At 44.5% G+C, this 17,064-nt stretch overlaps 1 protein-coding gene across 6 annotated transcripts in view; it reads right to left on the bottom strand.

Moving 5' to 3' along the window:
* LOC147729620 (uncharacterized) overlaps positions 1 to 17,064 on the bottom strand; it is a 96,261-nt gene that overhangs the window by 26,188 nt on the left and 53,009 nt on the right. For 5 of the 6 annotated variants that reach the window (XM_086954501.1, XM_086954504.1, XM_086954500.1 and 2 more), the window contains exons 4-5: positions 16,466 to 16,579; positions 10,111 to 10,218 (exon numbers count right to left, since the gene is read on the bottom strand). In XM_086954501.1, the coding sequence (XP_086810627.1) occupies positions 10,111 to 10,218; positions 16,466 to 16,579 (222 nt within the window). The remainder of the gene's footprint in view (positions 1 to 10,110; positions 10,219 to 16,465; positions 16,580 to 17,064) is intronic. The other variant, XM_086954506.1, reaches the window with a different exon arrangement.

Below are 17,064 nucleotides of genomic sequence, written 5' to 3'. Positions count from 1 at the left end.
AAAGGTATCAAGGATTAATTAGGATTGTAAATAAGACCCACTTCCCCCACACAGGATATTTAATATTTGTGAAGATTAGAAGAGGTTTGTTATATGTATTTTCTAAGGTAGGACCTGATGATGAGGCAGTGGAGTGCTAAGATGATAAGCAGAGATGGAGAGGATATGCTGTGTTTAGCTTTCCTAGATTTGTGCGAGTAGGGCTTTGTAAGTTATTATATCCTTTCTAGCAGAGAATAAAACTGTGTTACCCAGATGTTTTTCACCATCAATCAAGGCATTTGTATATCGCGCTACTCACCCTGAAGGGTCTCAAGGCGCTGGTGGAGAGGGGTACGTCACTGCTCGAACAGCCAGGTCTTGAGCTGCTTCCTGAAGGAGAGGTGGTCTTGGGTCAGCCGAAGGTGGATGGGGAGGGAGTTCCAAGTTTTGGCTGCCAGGTAGGAGAAGGATCTTCCTCCGGCGGTGGCTCTGCGGATGCTTTGTATGGTGGCGAGGTCATGGCTGGTTGATTGTAGCTGGCGGGTGGGTGTGTAGAAGGTCAGCCGGTCGTTGAAGTACTTGGGGCCCCGGTCATGGAGAGCCTTGTGTGTTTCCGTGAGGAGCCTGAACGTGATTCTCTTGCTGACGGGGAGCCAGTGCAGGTCTCTCAGGTGGCCGGAGATGTGGCTGTGTCGGGGGATGTCCAGGATGAGTCGTGCGGAGGCGTGCGGAGACGTGCGGAGACGTTCTGGATGCGTTGGAGTCTTTTTTTAAGTTTGGCTGTGGTTCCGGCATAGAGGGTGTTCCCGTAGTCCAGTCCTCTGGTGACGAGTGCCTGGGTGACGGTCTTCCTGGTTTTGGTGGGGATCCATCGGAAGATGGAGCATGCGCAGGGTGTGGAAGCACGAGGAAGAGACGGCGTTGACTTGTCTGGTCATCGAGAGGGAGGAGTCCAGGATGAAGCCCAGGTTGTGTGAGTGGTCCGTTGGTTTGGGAGTGGTGCCCAGGGCAGGGGGCCACCAGGAGTCGTCCCAGGCGGAGGGGGATGATCCCAGGATGAGGACTTCCATCTTGTCTGAGTTCAGTTTCAGGCGGCTGTTCTTCATCCACTCGGCGACGTCTTTCATCCCTTCGTGTAGGCTGGCTCTGGCGGTGGCGGGGTCGTTGGTGAGGGAGAGGATCAGCTGGGTATCGTCGGCGTAAGAGATGATGTTGAGGTTGTGTTGGCGTGCGATGGCTGCGAGGGGGCTCATGTAGACGTTGAAGAGGGTTGGGCTGAGTGATGATCCTTGTGGTACGCCGCAGATGACTTCGGTGGCCTCGGATCTGAATGGGGGGAGGCGGACTCTCTGGGTTCTTCCGGCGAGGAACGAGATGATCCATTCCAGTGCCTTCTCTTGGATTCCGATGTGGCTGAGGCGCTGCACAAGGGTGCAGTGGCAGACAGTGTCGAACGCAGCAGAGAGGTCCAGGAGGATGAGGGCCGCTGTTTCCCTGTTGTCGAGCAGGGATCTGATGTCATCGGTGGCTGCGATTAGGGCGGTCTCGGTGCTGTGTTTGGCTCGGAAACCAGACTGCGAGGGGTCGAGGGATCCATTCGTCTCGAGGAAGGCGGCGAGCTCTCTGTTGACGGTCTTCTCGATGACTTTGGCAGGAAAAGGGAGGAGCGAGATGGGGCGGAAGTTCTTGAGGTCGGTGGGGTCAGCTGTTGGTTTCTTCAGGAGGGCGCTGAGCTCGGCGTGCTTCCAGCTCTCCGGGAAGGTGGCGGTGTGGAAGGAGGTGTTGATGATGTCCTGGAGATGGGGTGCGATGATGGCGTTGGCCTTGTTGAAGACGTGGTGGGGGCAGGGGTTGGTTGGGGATCCGGAGTGGATGGTGTTCATCGTGCGGGTGGTGTCTTCGGTGCTGACCGGGGTCTAGGCGCGCAGGGTGGTGGCGGGGGGCGTTGGTTCGGTGGTTGGGTGCGAGGTTGGTGCGCCGAAGCGTTGTGTATTTTGGCGATCTTGCCGTGGAAGAACGAGGCGAGTGAGTCGCAGAGGTCTTGCGAGGGAGTGATGTCGTTGTTTCCAGCGCTGGGGTTAGAGAGCTCTTTGACGATTACAGCACTATTGAATGGGTTTGCTTAGATTGAGCCGCACATCTTAGGTTGTTACGCCAAGTATAATCGTGACAATAGGTCATTAAGCAATTGCATCTATGGCGAGGGTGCTGAAGGTATGTGACACCTACCCACCAAGGTGTCGTTTCCTCCCAAGATCCAAAAAGGAACTTGGGTCACACATACAAAAATAGAATACCTCAGCACACCCTTCTCATTATTTCTGCAAGCGGTAGTATCAGTGTTACTTGACACAATCTTGGTAATCTCAGTGCCCTATGTAATTCAGTCCAAGAAAAGATTATAGTCTCAGGAGGTAATGATAGAATAGTCCAAACAGGTCTCCTTGAATCGAAGTTTGTTTATTCTCATATACCACAGGAAGAAAACAGCCGACGCACGTTTCGCCCACAGGGCTTTTTCAAGGCTGCGAACAAAATATTGATATATGTCCATCAGGAAAACGTTCATTTCCATTGATTTATACTAATAGTGTACTTCTCATATTCATGCAACATCACAAGTGGTTCATGTTAATTAACTAGGCCATCTTGTGATGTATGCTAGGATATACACCATTATATATGTGCAATTCACCCTGGTGCACCTGAACTCCCAGATCACATTTATCTGTGATGGTGGAAACAAAATTATTTGAATAAGTGATAAGAAAATTAGGGAATCGATTAGAAAGCCAAAGAAGAAATCGTATGAAATAGGTAATGTGCTTAAAAAGTGGTAATACATTCCAATCTAATTTGGACAGTATTGTGACAGATATCTATAAGTGTTGAAAACAGGTGGGAGAGAAGACCTTCACCCTGTGCAAAATATGCAGCCGCGATGTATCTCACCTTGTAGTATTTTTCTTCTAGTGACTATAGTCCACAAAGGATAATCCCAATATAAATATTATTGAATCCAGTCAGTCACAAATTACGAAATAGGTCTGCTTTTGTCATTCACTCTGAAAATATAACAAGGCCCTCAGTTATTGTCTATAGTATTTGAAAGAATGGGGTCGAGTAAACCTTAAACTAAATTCCAGCCAAAAGGAGTCTACACACTCATTGTAAAAAAGAAATGTATTACCTCACCAATTATGCTGACTAAAATTTACGTTGGTATTCACTTAGTACCAATGTAGTTAAAAACCGAAGATAATAAAAAAAAGTGCTAAAATGTAGCAGACAAACGTCTTACCTATATTGGAGTGAGAATACGTCCAATTTGAGGGAATGTATTAATTTCCTTTCCAAATGAATAATCGAAAACCCAAATTGGATAACATCCAAACCCAAGGTGTGGGTTTTATTCCATGAATCTTGATAAATCCAAGGATAGATCTGTATCAATGATTAATGTTTCAGTGTTAGCCAAAAACCCAGGAACCAAGCATAGCTATATAATGATAAGGTGGCATCGCAAGGCAGCATGTGGAAATACCACGAAAGATTCGAGCTTTACAGAATCTGGTTGTATATTGTAAAGCCATGAAATAAAGATAATCAAAAAACGGTATTGCTATCTAATGAATACCACTGTTCTGAATATATTGGAATAAGGTGCTTAAAAAAGTTATGTATACGGATTATTCATGTGCGCAATCATCGTATCTAAGGGGAGAGGTGACTCCTTAGTTAGAGGGCTGAGTTATCAGCACGGACATGTTGCAACATCAAAAATCGTGCACTGAAACGCGTTATATTGTTTCGCATGTTAATCTGTAACTTTTTAACGAAGTGTCCCGGACCTCACGTAAAATAGAGATTTATACAGCATGCCGAGATATCCCACCGGACATTACCCGAAAATGAAAACGTCCTAACGGCGACACGAGCCTTCGCCAAGGCATGCACCCATATGTTAGATGAGCCACCCGTCTCCTCTTACCTATTTCATAGCAGCGAGGGCAGTGTATCGCGCCCAAGTGAATCCAATACAAACACGCGATGCCGGTTCCTGGCCCCAGTATAAATACGTCATATTGGTACGTCCCAGCTATCATGGACACAGAGGAAGGACTAACTCGTATATGTTAAACGAGCGATCCCGTGAAACTGGGCGCCATTATTGACCGTGTATCTTAAATGATAGAATGTGTGAAACAAGCTTAATGTTTTAGATAAATACCAATTTAAGAAGAACGTGAGGAAAATTGACGAATATTAATTATTAACAGCTCCCTCACGCCTATTGTGAAAAGGAAAAACGGTGACCCTAATTAGGTCACGTAAAAAGGAGATGCCGGTTTTATTAATTATTTCTCCTATTGGAGTATAGAACATTATGGGAAATAGGTTATTACTATCTATATTTCTCACCATTATATATTGATCCTCAAGGGATTTTTTTCCACCAGCACAGAAGACGAACACTGGGATTCCATGTTCACCATTACAATCTATGTCTGTGTGACAAACAATCTTTTTTGTCAAAACAGGAAACTCGAAAGAGAAAAAACAGATATATAAGGCATATCATATTAGCAGATCTTCCCGACCTTGTCAACATTATCTCAAGTCCAACATTACATGAAACATGTGAGTCCTTTCCTTTGTATGCATACATATCACATCTACTCATATGTAACCTATGGTTGTTGTTACACACCTGGAATGTATACATTTCTATTCCACTATGTTCACGTTTGGCACTGATACATGTTCTTTGATGCCAGAAAATATTTTACCATGAATTCAAATCTGTAGAGATCTCATAGTTTTTTTACTTACAAGAATTCATGTAAATCCTTGACAATATTTACCCCACATTCCACTGCTCGTAGCTTGATGATCCATAAGCTCTCTTTTTTTCGTAGGCATGCCAATTTGTCCCCACCTCTTGGACCCAAATTAATGCTCTCAATTCCATGAAAGGCCACCTTGTGTAAATCATTTGAGCCGTGTGTTTTGTTGAAGTGTACCGCAAAAGGATATACAGTATTGTTATTTCTGATTGCACGAATGTGTTCTTGAATTCGTTCCTTAAGGGGTCTGATAGTACTCCCTATGTATATTTTGCCACATAAACAAATCAAACAGTACACCACGTATTGTGTGTTACAGTTTATGAAGCTGTTAATGGTGTACGTTTTCGCTGTGTTGTATTTGAATTGACTTTTCCTATGTAATCCAAAACAGCAGATGTTACATTTTCCACAGCAAAAGAAGCCTTTCTGTGAGCAACGTGGCCAACCCTCATTCCCAATGGGGGGTATGTAACTAGGGCATAGATATTTTCTCAGTGTTCTACCTCTGGCATGAGTAATGACAGGATTGTTCCCTATCAACGGTTTGATGTCAATGTCATGTGTAAGAAGGTGCCAGTGTTTCTTTAAGATTTTATATACATCGGTACTGGCACTTGAGAAAGGTGTAACAAAATTTATGTTTTTAAAAGGTCTTCTTGTCTTTCTTGTCTTTCTTATTGATTAGAAGGGAAGATCGCTTGATTTGTTTCACTTTGTTTCTAGCCTGTTTAATAATGGCTAGTGGGTAACCTCTTTGAATGAATCTGTGTTCCACATTATCAAGCTCCTCTTTTAAAACAGATTCCACACTGCAATTCCGCTTGATTCGAAGCATCTCACCAAACGGAATTGCATTAATCTGAGATTTGGGGTGTGCACTGCTTCCATGCAGTATGGCATTGCATGCGGTTTCTTTTCTATATGGAGTAGTGACCAATTTGTCCATATCCACACCAATTGTGATGTCAAGAAAGTTAATTTGTTTCGTACTGGACTCCATTGTAAATGATAGGTTAAACTCATTATCATTCAGAAATTCGTGAAATGTGTCCAGATCTAGTTTGGATCCTGCCCAGAACAGAAGAACATCGTCAATGTAACGTCCAAAATAAAGAATGTGTTGCAAAAGATGACCTGGGCAATTCTGCCAGATATGCATTAGTTCGAAAAATCCCATATAAAGATTTGCATACGAAGGAGAAAATTTTGCCCCCATCGCCACACCTCTTTTTTGGCGAAACCATTGGCCATTATGTAAGAAAACATTGTTATTAAGGACCAGATTGATAAGGTCCAATATCATTAGCGTATGTTCATAACACTCAATTGGACGACAGTCCATAAAGTGTTCTATTGCTTTGAGACCCATTATTCCCGGTATACACGTGTATAATGAACAAACGTCCATTGTGACTAGGAGATGGCCTTCAATCCATTCCACATCGGAGATCTTACTAAGCACATCCCGAGTGTCCTTGATGTAGGACGGAAGATTTATTAAGTGTGGTTGTAGATACATATCAATGTATTCAGATATTTTCTCAGTTGGAGAATTTATACCGGAAATGATAGGTCTCCCTGGTGGAAATCTGCTTTGCTTGTGTACCTTGGGGAGTATGTAAATGCAAGGATTGGTTGGCGTGTCATTCAAGAGGTACTTGAATTCTGTATCTGAGATTAGACCTTTGCTTTTCCAATGTTTAAGATGGGTTTCAATAAGGGTTACCGTAGATCTAATTGGATTACCTGGCAATGGTGTGTAAGTAGTCTCATCCGTTAACTGTCTATTTATCTCACCCATGTAGTCAGTCTTATTCATTACTACAATGTTTCCTCCCTGGTCAGCCTCACGGATGACAAGGGAGGTATTGTCAGCAAGATTTTTCAAGGCAGCCTGTTCTTCCCGAGAAAGATTGTATTTCTCTTTGTGATGTGAAAGTTTAAATTTGTCCTCTAATTTATATAAGTCCTCGTAGACCAATTCTTGAAAGATGTCTATGCAATTATTACTCGGTAGGTGTGGTGTGAATCTTGATCTGGGTCTAAGCCCACTGTCTGAGCCATCATACGTGTCCAGATTGAGTTCAGCTGCCAGACTCTCTAGTGACATGGAAGTATCCTGATCACCCATAGTCAATAATAAGTGTGTAGCTTTGATATCTTTGATGGTCTGGGTTTGTCCTAATGGGTCAATTTCAGACATGTGAGGTGCAGATTGTGTTTGATCTTTAAAAAATTTCTGTAGCTTCAATTTCCTAGTGAATTTAAAGCAGCTTAGATGTAATGATGTGAAATTAGGATATACAAATGGACAAAATCCCAGACCTCTGCTCAAAAGGTTTATTTCATTTTCGGACAAATCAAAGTCAGATAAATTGATCACATTCACACTGTCTTTCTTTTTGTCGACAGAAGTACATTTCATGGTTTCGGTGCGGTGTTTGGCTCGGAAACCAGACTGCGAGGGGTCGAGGGATCCATTCGTCTCGAGGAAGGCGGCGAGCTCTCTGTTGACGGTCTTCTCGATGACTTTGGCAGGAAAAGGGAGGAGCGAGATGGGGCGGAAGTTCTTGAGGTCGGTGGGGTCAGCTGTTGGTTTCTTCAGGAGGGCGCTGAGCTCGGCGTGCTTCCAGCTCTCCGGGAAGGTGGCGGTGTGGAAGGAGGTGTTGATGATGGGGTGCGATGATGGCGTTGGCCTTGTTGAAGACGTGGTGGGGGCAGGGGTTGGTTGGGGATCCGGAGTGGATGGTGTTCATCGTGCGGGTTGTGTCTTCGGTGCTGACCGGGGTCTAGGCGCGCAGGGTGGTGGCGGGGGGCGTTGGTTCGGTGCGAGGTTGGTGCGCCGAAGCGTTGTGTATTTCGGAGATCTTGCCGTGGAAGAACGAGGCGAGTGAGTCGCAGAGGTCTTGCGAGGGAGTGATGTCGTTGTTTCCAGCGCTGGGGTTGGAGAGCTCTGTGACGATGTTGAAAAGTTCCTTGCTGATGTGGGCGTTGTTGTCCAGACGTTCTTTGAATGCGGTCTTCTTGGTGGTGCGGATCAGCTGGTGGTGTTTGCGGGTGGCGTGCTTGAGGGCAGTCATGTTGTCTGTGGTCAGGTCGTTGCGCCATGTTTTCTCGAGGGTGCGGCAGTTCTTCTTGGAGTTCTTAAGTTTGTTGGTGAACCAAGAGGCTTTCTTGCTGCCGTGTCTGCTGGGAGGGGTCTTCAGAGGTGCGAGGTCGTCTGCGCTGTTGGTGATCCACTGTGTGAGGTTGCTGGCTGCTTCATTGGGGTTCGTTGTGCTGGCGGGAGGGTTCTGGCTGAGGGAGGTGGTGAGCTGGTCGGCGGTGATCTTGTTCCAGTTCCTGCGGGGGACCTGTTGCGGGTGGTGGTCGGTCGTGGTTCTTCCGAAGCTGAAGTGGATGCAGCTGTGGTCAGTCCAATGTAGTACGGTGGAGTGGCTGAAGGAGATGTGCTTGCTGGAGGAGAAGACCGGGTTCAGCGTGTGGCCGGCGTAGTGGGTGGAGGTGTTCACCAGTTGCTTGAGACCGAGGTTGGCGAGGTTGTCCAGCAGGGTGGTGGTGTTGCTGTCCTTGCTGTTCTCCAGGTGGAAGTTGAGGTCCCCTAGGAGGATGTAGTCAGCGGAGGGGAGTGCGTGCGGGCTCATGAAGTCTGTGATGTCTTCGTTGAATTGTGTGCGTGGTCCCGGGGTCTGTAGATGAGGGTGCCTCTGAGTGTGGTCTTGGGGGTCGGTGTGTATCTGGAAGTGGAGGTGTTCGGCGGCGATGAAGGTGTCGTCGGAGCTGGTCGTGATGCGGATGGTGTTCTTGTGTATGATGGCGATGCCTCCTTCAGACTGGTTGACGCGGTCCCTCCGGGTGATCTTGTGTCCTTCCGGGATGGCGATGGCGGGCGCTGAGGAGGCGTTCATCCAAGTTTCCATCAGGAAGGCGACGTCTGGTGATGTTGTGTCGAGCATGTTCCAGAGTTCGACAGCGTGTCTGTGGACGGAGCGGGTGTTGAGCAGGATGCACTTGAGGTGGTTGCTGCTGGTGCTCGGCTTGGTGGGTGCGGCGCAGGTCCGGAGGCAGGTGAACTTGCAGGCTTGGCAGGTGAAGGGTCCGTGTGCGAGTTTCAGGGTGGCTTGGTAGCAGGCGGGGGTTCGGCCGGCGTGGAGTGCGTTGAGGGTGGCGGCATCGTAGGTCCGTCGTGTGGTCTGGTGTCGGCGGGGGCCAGGGGTCCTGGCGCTGGGCGCGGTCCAGGCGCGGACGGGCTCAGACGGGCTTGCCTTTGGCGCACCTTCGGCGCACAATTGGTGCACCCACTGCGCGTGACCGCTGCGCATCTGCGCGGTGTCCATTTAAGGCAAAGTGGGAGAGAGGAGCAGCTGGGAGCGGGGAGGAAACAGAAAGAAAAGGGGGCGGGCCGCGATGTCACGGCGGCGGGGAGTGGAGGGGGGATCACACCAGGGGAGCTAACGAACCAAAAGAAAACAGAGGTACAGTATACCAAAAGACAACAGAGATATACTGCAAAAACAAAGTATCAAAGTAACAATCAGAGGCACAGGAGGGCAAAAACGGCACAACGAGCAGAAACGAGGGGGCACAGACTCGCCTACAGCTGGAGGGCCGTGCGGCGTGGGGGTGTCCTGAGGACAGGTCACACTCACCTGCACCGCGCGGTCTCCATTTAAGGCCAAGTGGGGGGGAGGAGCAGCTGGGAGGCGGGAGCGGGGAAGACAACATACTATCTATCAAAGAGCATTTAAGCTTTAAGCCATCATATGAAAACAGCTATAAAACAGGGCGGAGAGCCAACATCATAGTCGATAACACAGGGACAGCAAAGAGGGGCTTAGACATCAACTGCAGAGTGAGTTATTTTGAGAATATTCCCAGCTAGCTATAGACTACTCATTTTATCCAGTCTGATCAAGAATGACGGTGAAGGATTTTGAAAGTAGGCCTTTTGTGAGGTGAGAGCCTAGTGGTTTAAACAATCTGCTGGAATGGCACCACTAAGCCTCAAGGCACCTAGAGAAAAAATTATGAAATTATACCAAGCAATTGATATATTTTTATCAGTTGAGCATCATCTCTTAAATAAGTCTGGTCAGAATGCAACAACATTAACAATAGTCAACCATCTGTTTTTTATTTTTATACCATTGACATTAATGTATTTTGAAACCTCTAGCCAAACTGCATTTACATGTTTAACTACTAGCCTATCATGCAGAGGCAGCAGTACAAGAACGTAATGCTCATTGATACAAATGTTGCATCATATGGTCCTGACCTGCACTGAGACCGTCACTGCTTTCCATTCTCTCGGTGTCTGGAGTGTCCTTCAAATTAAGTTTTTCAATCCTCTTCGCCCCACATAACAAATCAGAATTGCCATTACCTGTTAAATAAAGACAGCTTGTTACTTTGTATTCCTAAACACCGTTGTAATAAATATCCTTTTCACAAGCATCTCTGTAGGCTCTCTTTATGGAGAATTACCTTTTACCAAAGGATTTGTAGATCAAAGACACACCCACTTTCTAATCCTTCAAAGATGGATCAACACTCTGGATCTCAAGTCATTCGACGCCTAACCCCCTCTGTTCATGCTAATGTGGTATCTGGTTAAAACTTCAAACCTCAAAACCTCCATCCATCCCTTTCCAAGAACACTACATTTTCTTTTATTTATTTGATTTTCAAAAAATCTTTATTGAACAAAATTGCATAGCACAATTACAAGATTGCATCCTATCAAGGCATCGTGTACAGGAATACAATATATTTCAGCGAGAGTTACCTAGCGAACGTACCAATGGAAATCAATATGAAGATGAAGTAGCGTAAGAGCACCAGGACAGTGGGGCGAGCCATGGTAAATGGGACCTCAAGTAAGGGATAGGGATGGATCGAGCTGAGGGGAGTGAGATCGGGGGGCAAGCTACTCATTGACCTTCACCGGCAGCTGCCGCGGGCGAAGCGCCGGCGGGGAGCGCGGGAGATTTCGCCAGGCCCTGGGAGTTGCGACTTAGGAGGTAAGACACGAGTGGGCCCCATATGTCAAGTGGACGGGTTCTAGCTGGAATGAGGTCCCAGAACTTGGACAAGAGAGTCTGGCAGCGAGATGCATCCTCAAGCCAAAAGGCGACCTTGGGTGAAGGCTTGCGGCCCCAGCACATGGGAACCCTACATTGCGCAAGGACAAGTAGCATGGCAATCAAGTGGCGGGAGGCATCTGGGCAAAATTTTACCAAGCCTAAGAGGCAAAGCGGAGGATCTGGCTGGACTGGCAATAAGGTGATCTGAGAAATAGCGTCCCAGACCTCACGTCAGTAAGCGGAGACCTGGGGGCATAGCCAAGCAAGGTGGGAAAAGTCTGCCACAGGAGCAGAGAAGCGCAGGCATCTATCATTGGGAATAAGTCCCATCTTTTGCAGCTGGGCGGGAGTACGGTATAGCCTATGTAAATATTTAAAGTGAAGAAGGCGCAGACGGTAGTTTGGGGACAGACGCCTAATCTGGTTACAGCAATATAGCCAGTCAGCTTGAGAGATTTCACACCGAGGTCCTCACCCCAACCACATGTGCCCAGTCAGTAGAAATGGAAGATGATGCCAGTGTGAAGGCGTATATTTTAGTGACTAGCTTCCGAGGGGAGGGGGATGAATAAAGGAAGTCGAGAGTGGCTATCGCGGGAGGTGGCTAAGGAAACACACAGCCCTGAGTTGATAGTGAATGAATGAATGAAATTGGTTTTATATAGCGCACTTCTACCCTGAGGCCTCGTGGTGCTAGGACCGGACAAACAGAGGACATAGCATGTTAATGGGTGGTAGTGAAAAGGTAAGTTTTAAGGAGTCTGCGAAAAATCTGTAGATTGGATTCCCTACAAAGAGTAGGGGTCAGGGAGTTCCAGAAGATGGAGACATTCCAGGAAAAGGAATGTCTACCCCATCTGGATCTCTGTAATTTCCTCGTAACGGAGAGGAAGGCCGCGCTGGAATGCAAGCTTCTAGAGGGTTGGTAGGGGGTAACCAGAGGATGGATAATGGCAGGTCCAGTTTTCCAAATGGCTCTATGGGCCAGGCACATGGTCTTAAATCGTATTCTGGATTGAAGTGGCAACCAGTGAAGTTTCTTCAGTGCGGGAGAGGTGTCTCCGAGGGATCTCAAGGAGTAAGCGGACTGCACAGTTCTGGGTCACTTGAAGTTTTTTGATGGTGGCCAACGGGGCCCCCAGATACAAGGCATTCCCGTAATTTGGGCGGGACAAGATAAGGGCTTGCACCATAATCCTTCGCGACTGAAAGGGGAGTAGAGAGAGGACCGATGCCCTAAGGCCTTACCTGTACTGCAACTTTGGTGCCACTATCCAGTTCCCACTTTCCAGAAGCATGCTATGCAGTGTCAGATCCAGCACCCCGCACTCCACTGATGTTCCAATATTCCAATACCTTGGTCTGACCCCACCCCAGGAGTCCACCAAGAGCCAAAATGTAAAGTTTGGATTCTGAAAAACAGAAGGAACGGAAAAGCTTGCAATTTTGTCTGGAGCATTGGCTCAGAGAAATTTGAGGCTGCAGAGACTTATCTTTATTTAGGGAAAATGATAACAAGTAATACCAAGAACAAACCCTACACTGACCACAGCTCTAGTAAAGCTGTGTTACATGCTAATGGTCTATGTAGATTTTATAATGCAATGGGTCGAAGGCACTTTCTGCACATGAAAGCTGTTTTTAAAGTGAAGGTTCTACCAATACTTCTACATGCCATTGAATCCATCCAAATTGAAGAATGGAGCTTTCTTGATAAAATAGAGGGCCAGATTTTACGCGAACTACATAACTTTAATACTCTAGTCCTAATTCCGGCTATTCACCTGGAATTTAGTTTGATAAGCTCATTTGTTCAAGACATAGTGATTCGGTGGGGATATCTGCTTAGGAATAGTGATCCGAATACAATATGTGTCAGGAGATCTTTGGTGCAAAGGCGTGACTGGTGTGACTTTACTTTGGCGCTGAATCAGTTTGACGCCCTTGAAACTTAAAGCCTTCCTAAAAAGCACTATCTGCATTAATAGTTTCTAGAGAGAGCTCAAGTACTGTCGATTGAAGGAAAAGTTTAAGACAATAGTTACATCTTGTAACCCGAGAGTAGCGCAGAAGTACTTACCTTGGAATTTAGAACATGGGGTTCGACGTCTGCTGATTCTATTTTGTGTGACTTTATTATTGTTAAATCGACTTAACGGCAAATCGGTCCACGACCACGAATACAGGGAGATATTGTAATACGTGTAATTTGGGCACCCAGAATCTTCACCATATTCAGCCCTTCTACCATGTCACCTGCATCGGTTACGACCAATGTTTATGCAGAATAACATCAAAACTATAGCAACAGCGCATGAGTTTCTCTTTTTTCCAAAGAATGAACTAGTTTGTACACGCTGAATCAGTTTGACGCATAAGAGGAGCTTGTGTTCTCTCTCTTGCCCTTGAAACTTAAAGCCTTCCTAAAAAGCACTATCTGCATTACTAGTTTCAAGAGAGATCTCAAGTACTGTCGATTGAAGGAAAGATTTAAGACAATAGTTACATCTTGTAACCCGAGAGTAGCGCAGAAGTACTTACCTTGGAATTTAGAACATGGGGTTCAACGTCTTCTGATTTTATTTTGTGTGACTTTATTATTGTTAAATTGACTTAACGGCAAATCGGTCCACGACCACGAATACAGGGAGATATTGTAATATGTGTAATTTGGGCACCCAGAATTTTCACCATATTCAGCCCTTCTACCATGTCACCTGCATCTGTTACGGCAAATGTTTATACAGAATAACATCAAAACTATAGCAACAGCGCATGAGTTTCTCCTTTTTCCAAAGAATGAACTAGTTTGTACACAGATATATACATTTGTTAAAGCGTTTCTAAATCTGTTTTAGTCTTTTTAATATACCATTATTATAAAGAAAATAAAGTACAGGGTCTTATATTAGTAATATAAACTATTTACACTGTATTTTTATTAATATGTTTACAAAACAGGTGCATTCGCATTGTCAATTTCAATTTCAAAGCTTCATTGGACAGCATGTCATAAAAGCAGAATAACATACTATCACAACCATTATAAATACTACATAACAAACGAAATTACAATGTTAAAAAGTTATTAAATCTTTGTAGCTGTCATTTGTAAAGTTAATGAGTTTTTTAAAAGACTATTTAAAAATAGCTAAAATGTATACATAAAACAAGATCAATCATGTGTTTTTAGAGGTCTTACAGTTCATTAGCTAACTTCTGGAGAGTTTAAAGTGCGAGTGCATATGATCCAAGCCCACCTTAAAACTTTAGCAACAGCAATCGCTATACACGGGGAACAGTCAGTCTCTAATATTCTCAGAGCTTCAATATACCTCCGGGTGCCCAGGTTGGTACACGTTAGTTTTAGCCACTTACGACGAGGGCTTGTGTAAAGAGGGCATACAAACAACATATGGGCTACATTTTCAGTCAAGTCTGTACAGTTATGACATTTGTCATCCCGGATTGCTGACCATTTGTAACTGAAAGCTTTTACAGGTAGAGTTCCACTTCTAAACTGGAAATCCAGCTTTCGGTCAAACGGACGCAATAAGCCTCACAGGCTGGGCGAGGTTTAAAATCAAGAAAACGTCCTGTTAGATTAGTGGTTGTACAGATACTATAGACGGACTTCCAAATCATTTCCCAGTACTTTTTTTTCAAAATTATTTTCGATGGTAACCTTGAGACATCTGCGTCTTCCCATGAATAGTCAAGCTCCAACTTTCATAGTAGGCCCCTTATCTCTTTAAGCCATGGGATGGAATGAAAGCGATCTGCCCTGATGATATCCTTTCATGCCAGGGCATAGTGTGCTAATTCCGGAGTTGTCCAGATACGCCTCCAATAAAGTAGAGGCCGTAGCCGAGCTGTATCCTCAATTTTTTTCCTGCCAAGATCATATACTAGCGGTATGGTAGGAGTACTTTGGGGGACCCCGACTAAGCAGCGTAGAAATTTGTTCTCCGCCATTGTTAGTTGGTTCAGATTATTAAACCCCCATAGTTCTGAACCATACAAAGAGGCACTTATAACCTTCATGTTGTAGACCTCTAGGGCAGGTGTGATTGGCTTGGTAAAGGAAGCTTTGTGGCTAAGGCACCTGCAAGCTGGTGAAATTTTAGAGCAGCCATGTCAATATGACTTTTCCAGCCCATATTACTCTGGAGAGATATTCCTAGATACGTAAATGCTTTTACATGCTCTAGTGGAGTTCCATTAAAATTAATTGTACCTTTGAAGGTTTTTCGCTGATTCAGGGACATGAACTTAGTTTTTGAGGTGTTTATCTCAAGTCCACGCAGTTGACAAAATTCTCCAAATGCATTCACGGCCTTTTGGAGCCCACTCGGTGTCCGCGAAATAATCAACGTGTCGTCCGCAAACATGATATCAGGCACGCGGGCCCCAGCCAGAACGGGGGCATCAGTGGGGGAACGGTTAAGATGATCCACTATGCCGTTGATGTATAAAGAAAACAGGGTGGGTGCCAGTACGCACCCCTGCCGAACATCACACTCGACTATTTACATTAACTATACCCTGTAAGGAGGCGCCCACTGCAGAAAGTAGGGATTTTATTTTATACTCAATTATTACTCAAGCTTTTGCTTTAGCTAGGGGGGCCAGGGTTCTGTCCTTACCAGTCATATAATCCTTATGCCTACTTGCAGACTCCAATAAGGTTTTTTTATGCCACTCACTTTTTTAAATGTAACTTTGTATTAACAAATTGTGTAAATAATTAATTCTATGTATTTGTTGCGGTAAAGGAATTATTAAAAGCAACTCTATTGTTTTATCTGCCATCAATTCCTCTATTACTTGGTTTCATTTAGTGTCCCTATACCTTTTGTAGAATTTTGCACTCAAATGTTGGTGCTATGGCAGAATAAAGTCTCCGCCATAAATGGACTTGTTCACTTGCTCCTTTGAATCTGTATATAACCTCTGTTGCTTTATGGCTGTGATTTTTTCTTTTTCTTTTTTTGCATCAAACTGAAATTTTATGAACTACTACATTATTGAAATGTTATATAACAACAATTCGTCTTTGTATTTAATTCCATTTACTTTTCTCCTCAAATGACTTAAATATGTAATGTGTAACTGGTATATCTTTTGATCTGTGATCCTTTTACTGTGTCTCATTTTAAAGTGGACCTCATTAGAAAGCCAAATCTTAATAAAGAATTGAATTGAAGACTGGCAGTACTCAGGGGCGGATACGGAACTGTGAAAGTATTACACATAAAGCACATATAAAATATATATGCTTGAAAAAAGCATTAAGATGTTGGAATTGGACTACAATCTTAACAACCTAGAAATATAAGAAAAAACCTATGACTAGATCTTCTTTAGTCAGACACTGAGCCTTGATATTTTGTCTATATTGTTAAATGAGAACTTGAAAGAAATGAGACATCTTTTCTTCATGGATGAAAAATGGAGGCTTTTCGAAGCTAGAATTAAACTATTATCAGTAGATAACCATATGAGAACTCATTTACTGGTACGAACTTTCTAAAAATATTTGCTGACCTGTAATGATGCAGTCAATGTTTTTCTTTATCCCTCGGTCTGGAGTCTCCTTTAGAGTTGCTCTTTCATTCCTTTTCATCCTATATAACACATCAGAATTGGCAAAGGTATCATCTGTTAAACAAAAGAACAAAACAGAACTCTCACTTGTGCTTTGGGGTCCCAGGTTGTTTGAATTTGACTCGGCCCACTGCTTGAAGATATAGTAGGCATAAGGATTGGACATTAGAACTCATCAATTGTTTTGTTTATGCAAAAAAGAGCTCCATCCTAGTAATTGTTTGAAACAAACTGGTACACAGCAAAATCCTGAAAGTCAATTCCTGCTGCATTTCTTTATAAATACCACGTAACTTAACAATTCAACAATCACGCCTCGTTCCGTTTACAAGCCACACTTCAGATGGGTAATTACAGGTGGTTGTGCCATCAACACATTCATTATTATATTTTCTTTCATGTTTCATGCAAATCTTTCTTAACTTATACAGTGGCACTGGCTGATTGGCAGCGGCAGTGAACTCAATTGTAAGAAATCAAAAAAGTAGGTGCTAGTATGTGCTAAGTCCAAGTAAAACAAAATTGTTGGAACTCTCATC

This window comes from Lissotriton vulgaris, chromosome 2_1 (genome assembly GCF_964263255.1).
Source record: "Lissotriton vulgaris chromosome 2_1, aLisVul1.2, whole genome shotgun sequence".
NCBI classification, from domain to species: domain Eukaryota; kingdom Metazoa; phylum Chordata; class Amphibia; order Caudata; family Salamandridae; genus Lissotriton; species Lissotriton vulgaris.
The sequence above is the reverse complement of the archived record's forward strand: the minus strand, read 5'-3'. Positions and strand labels throughout refer to the sequence as shown.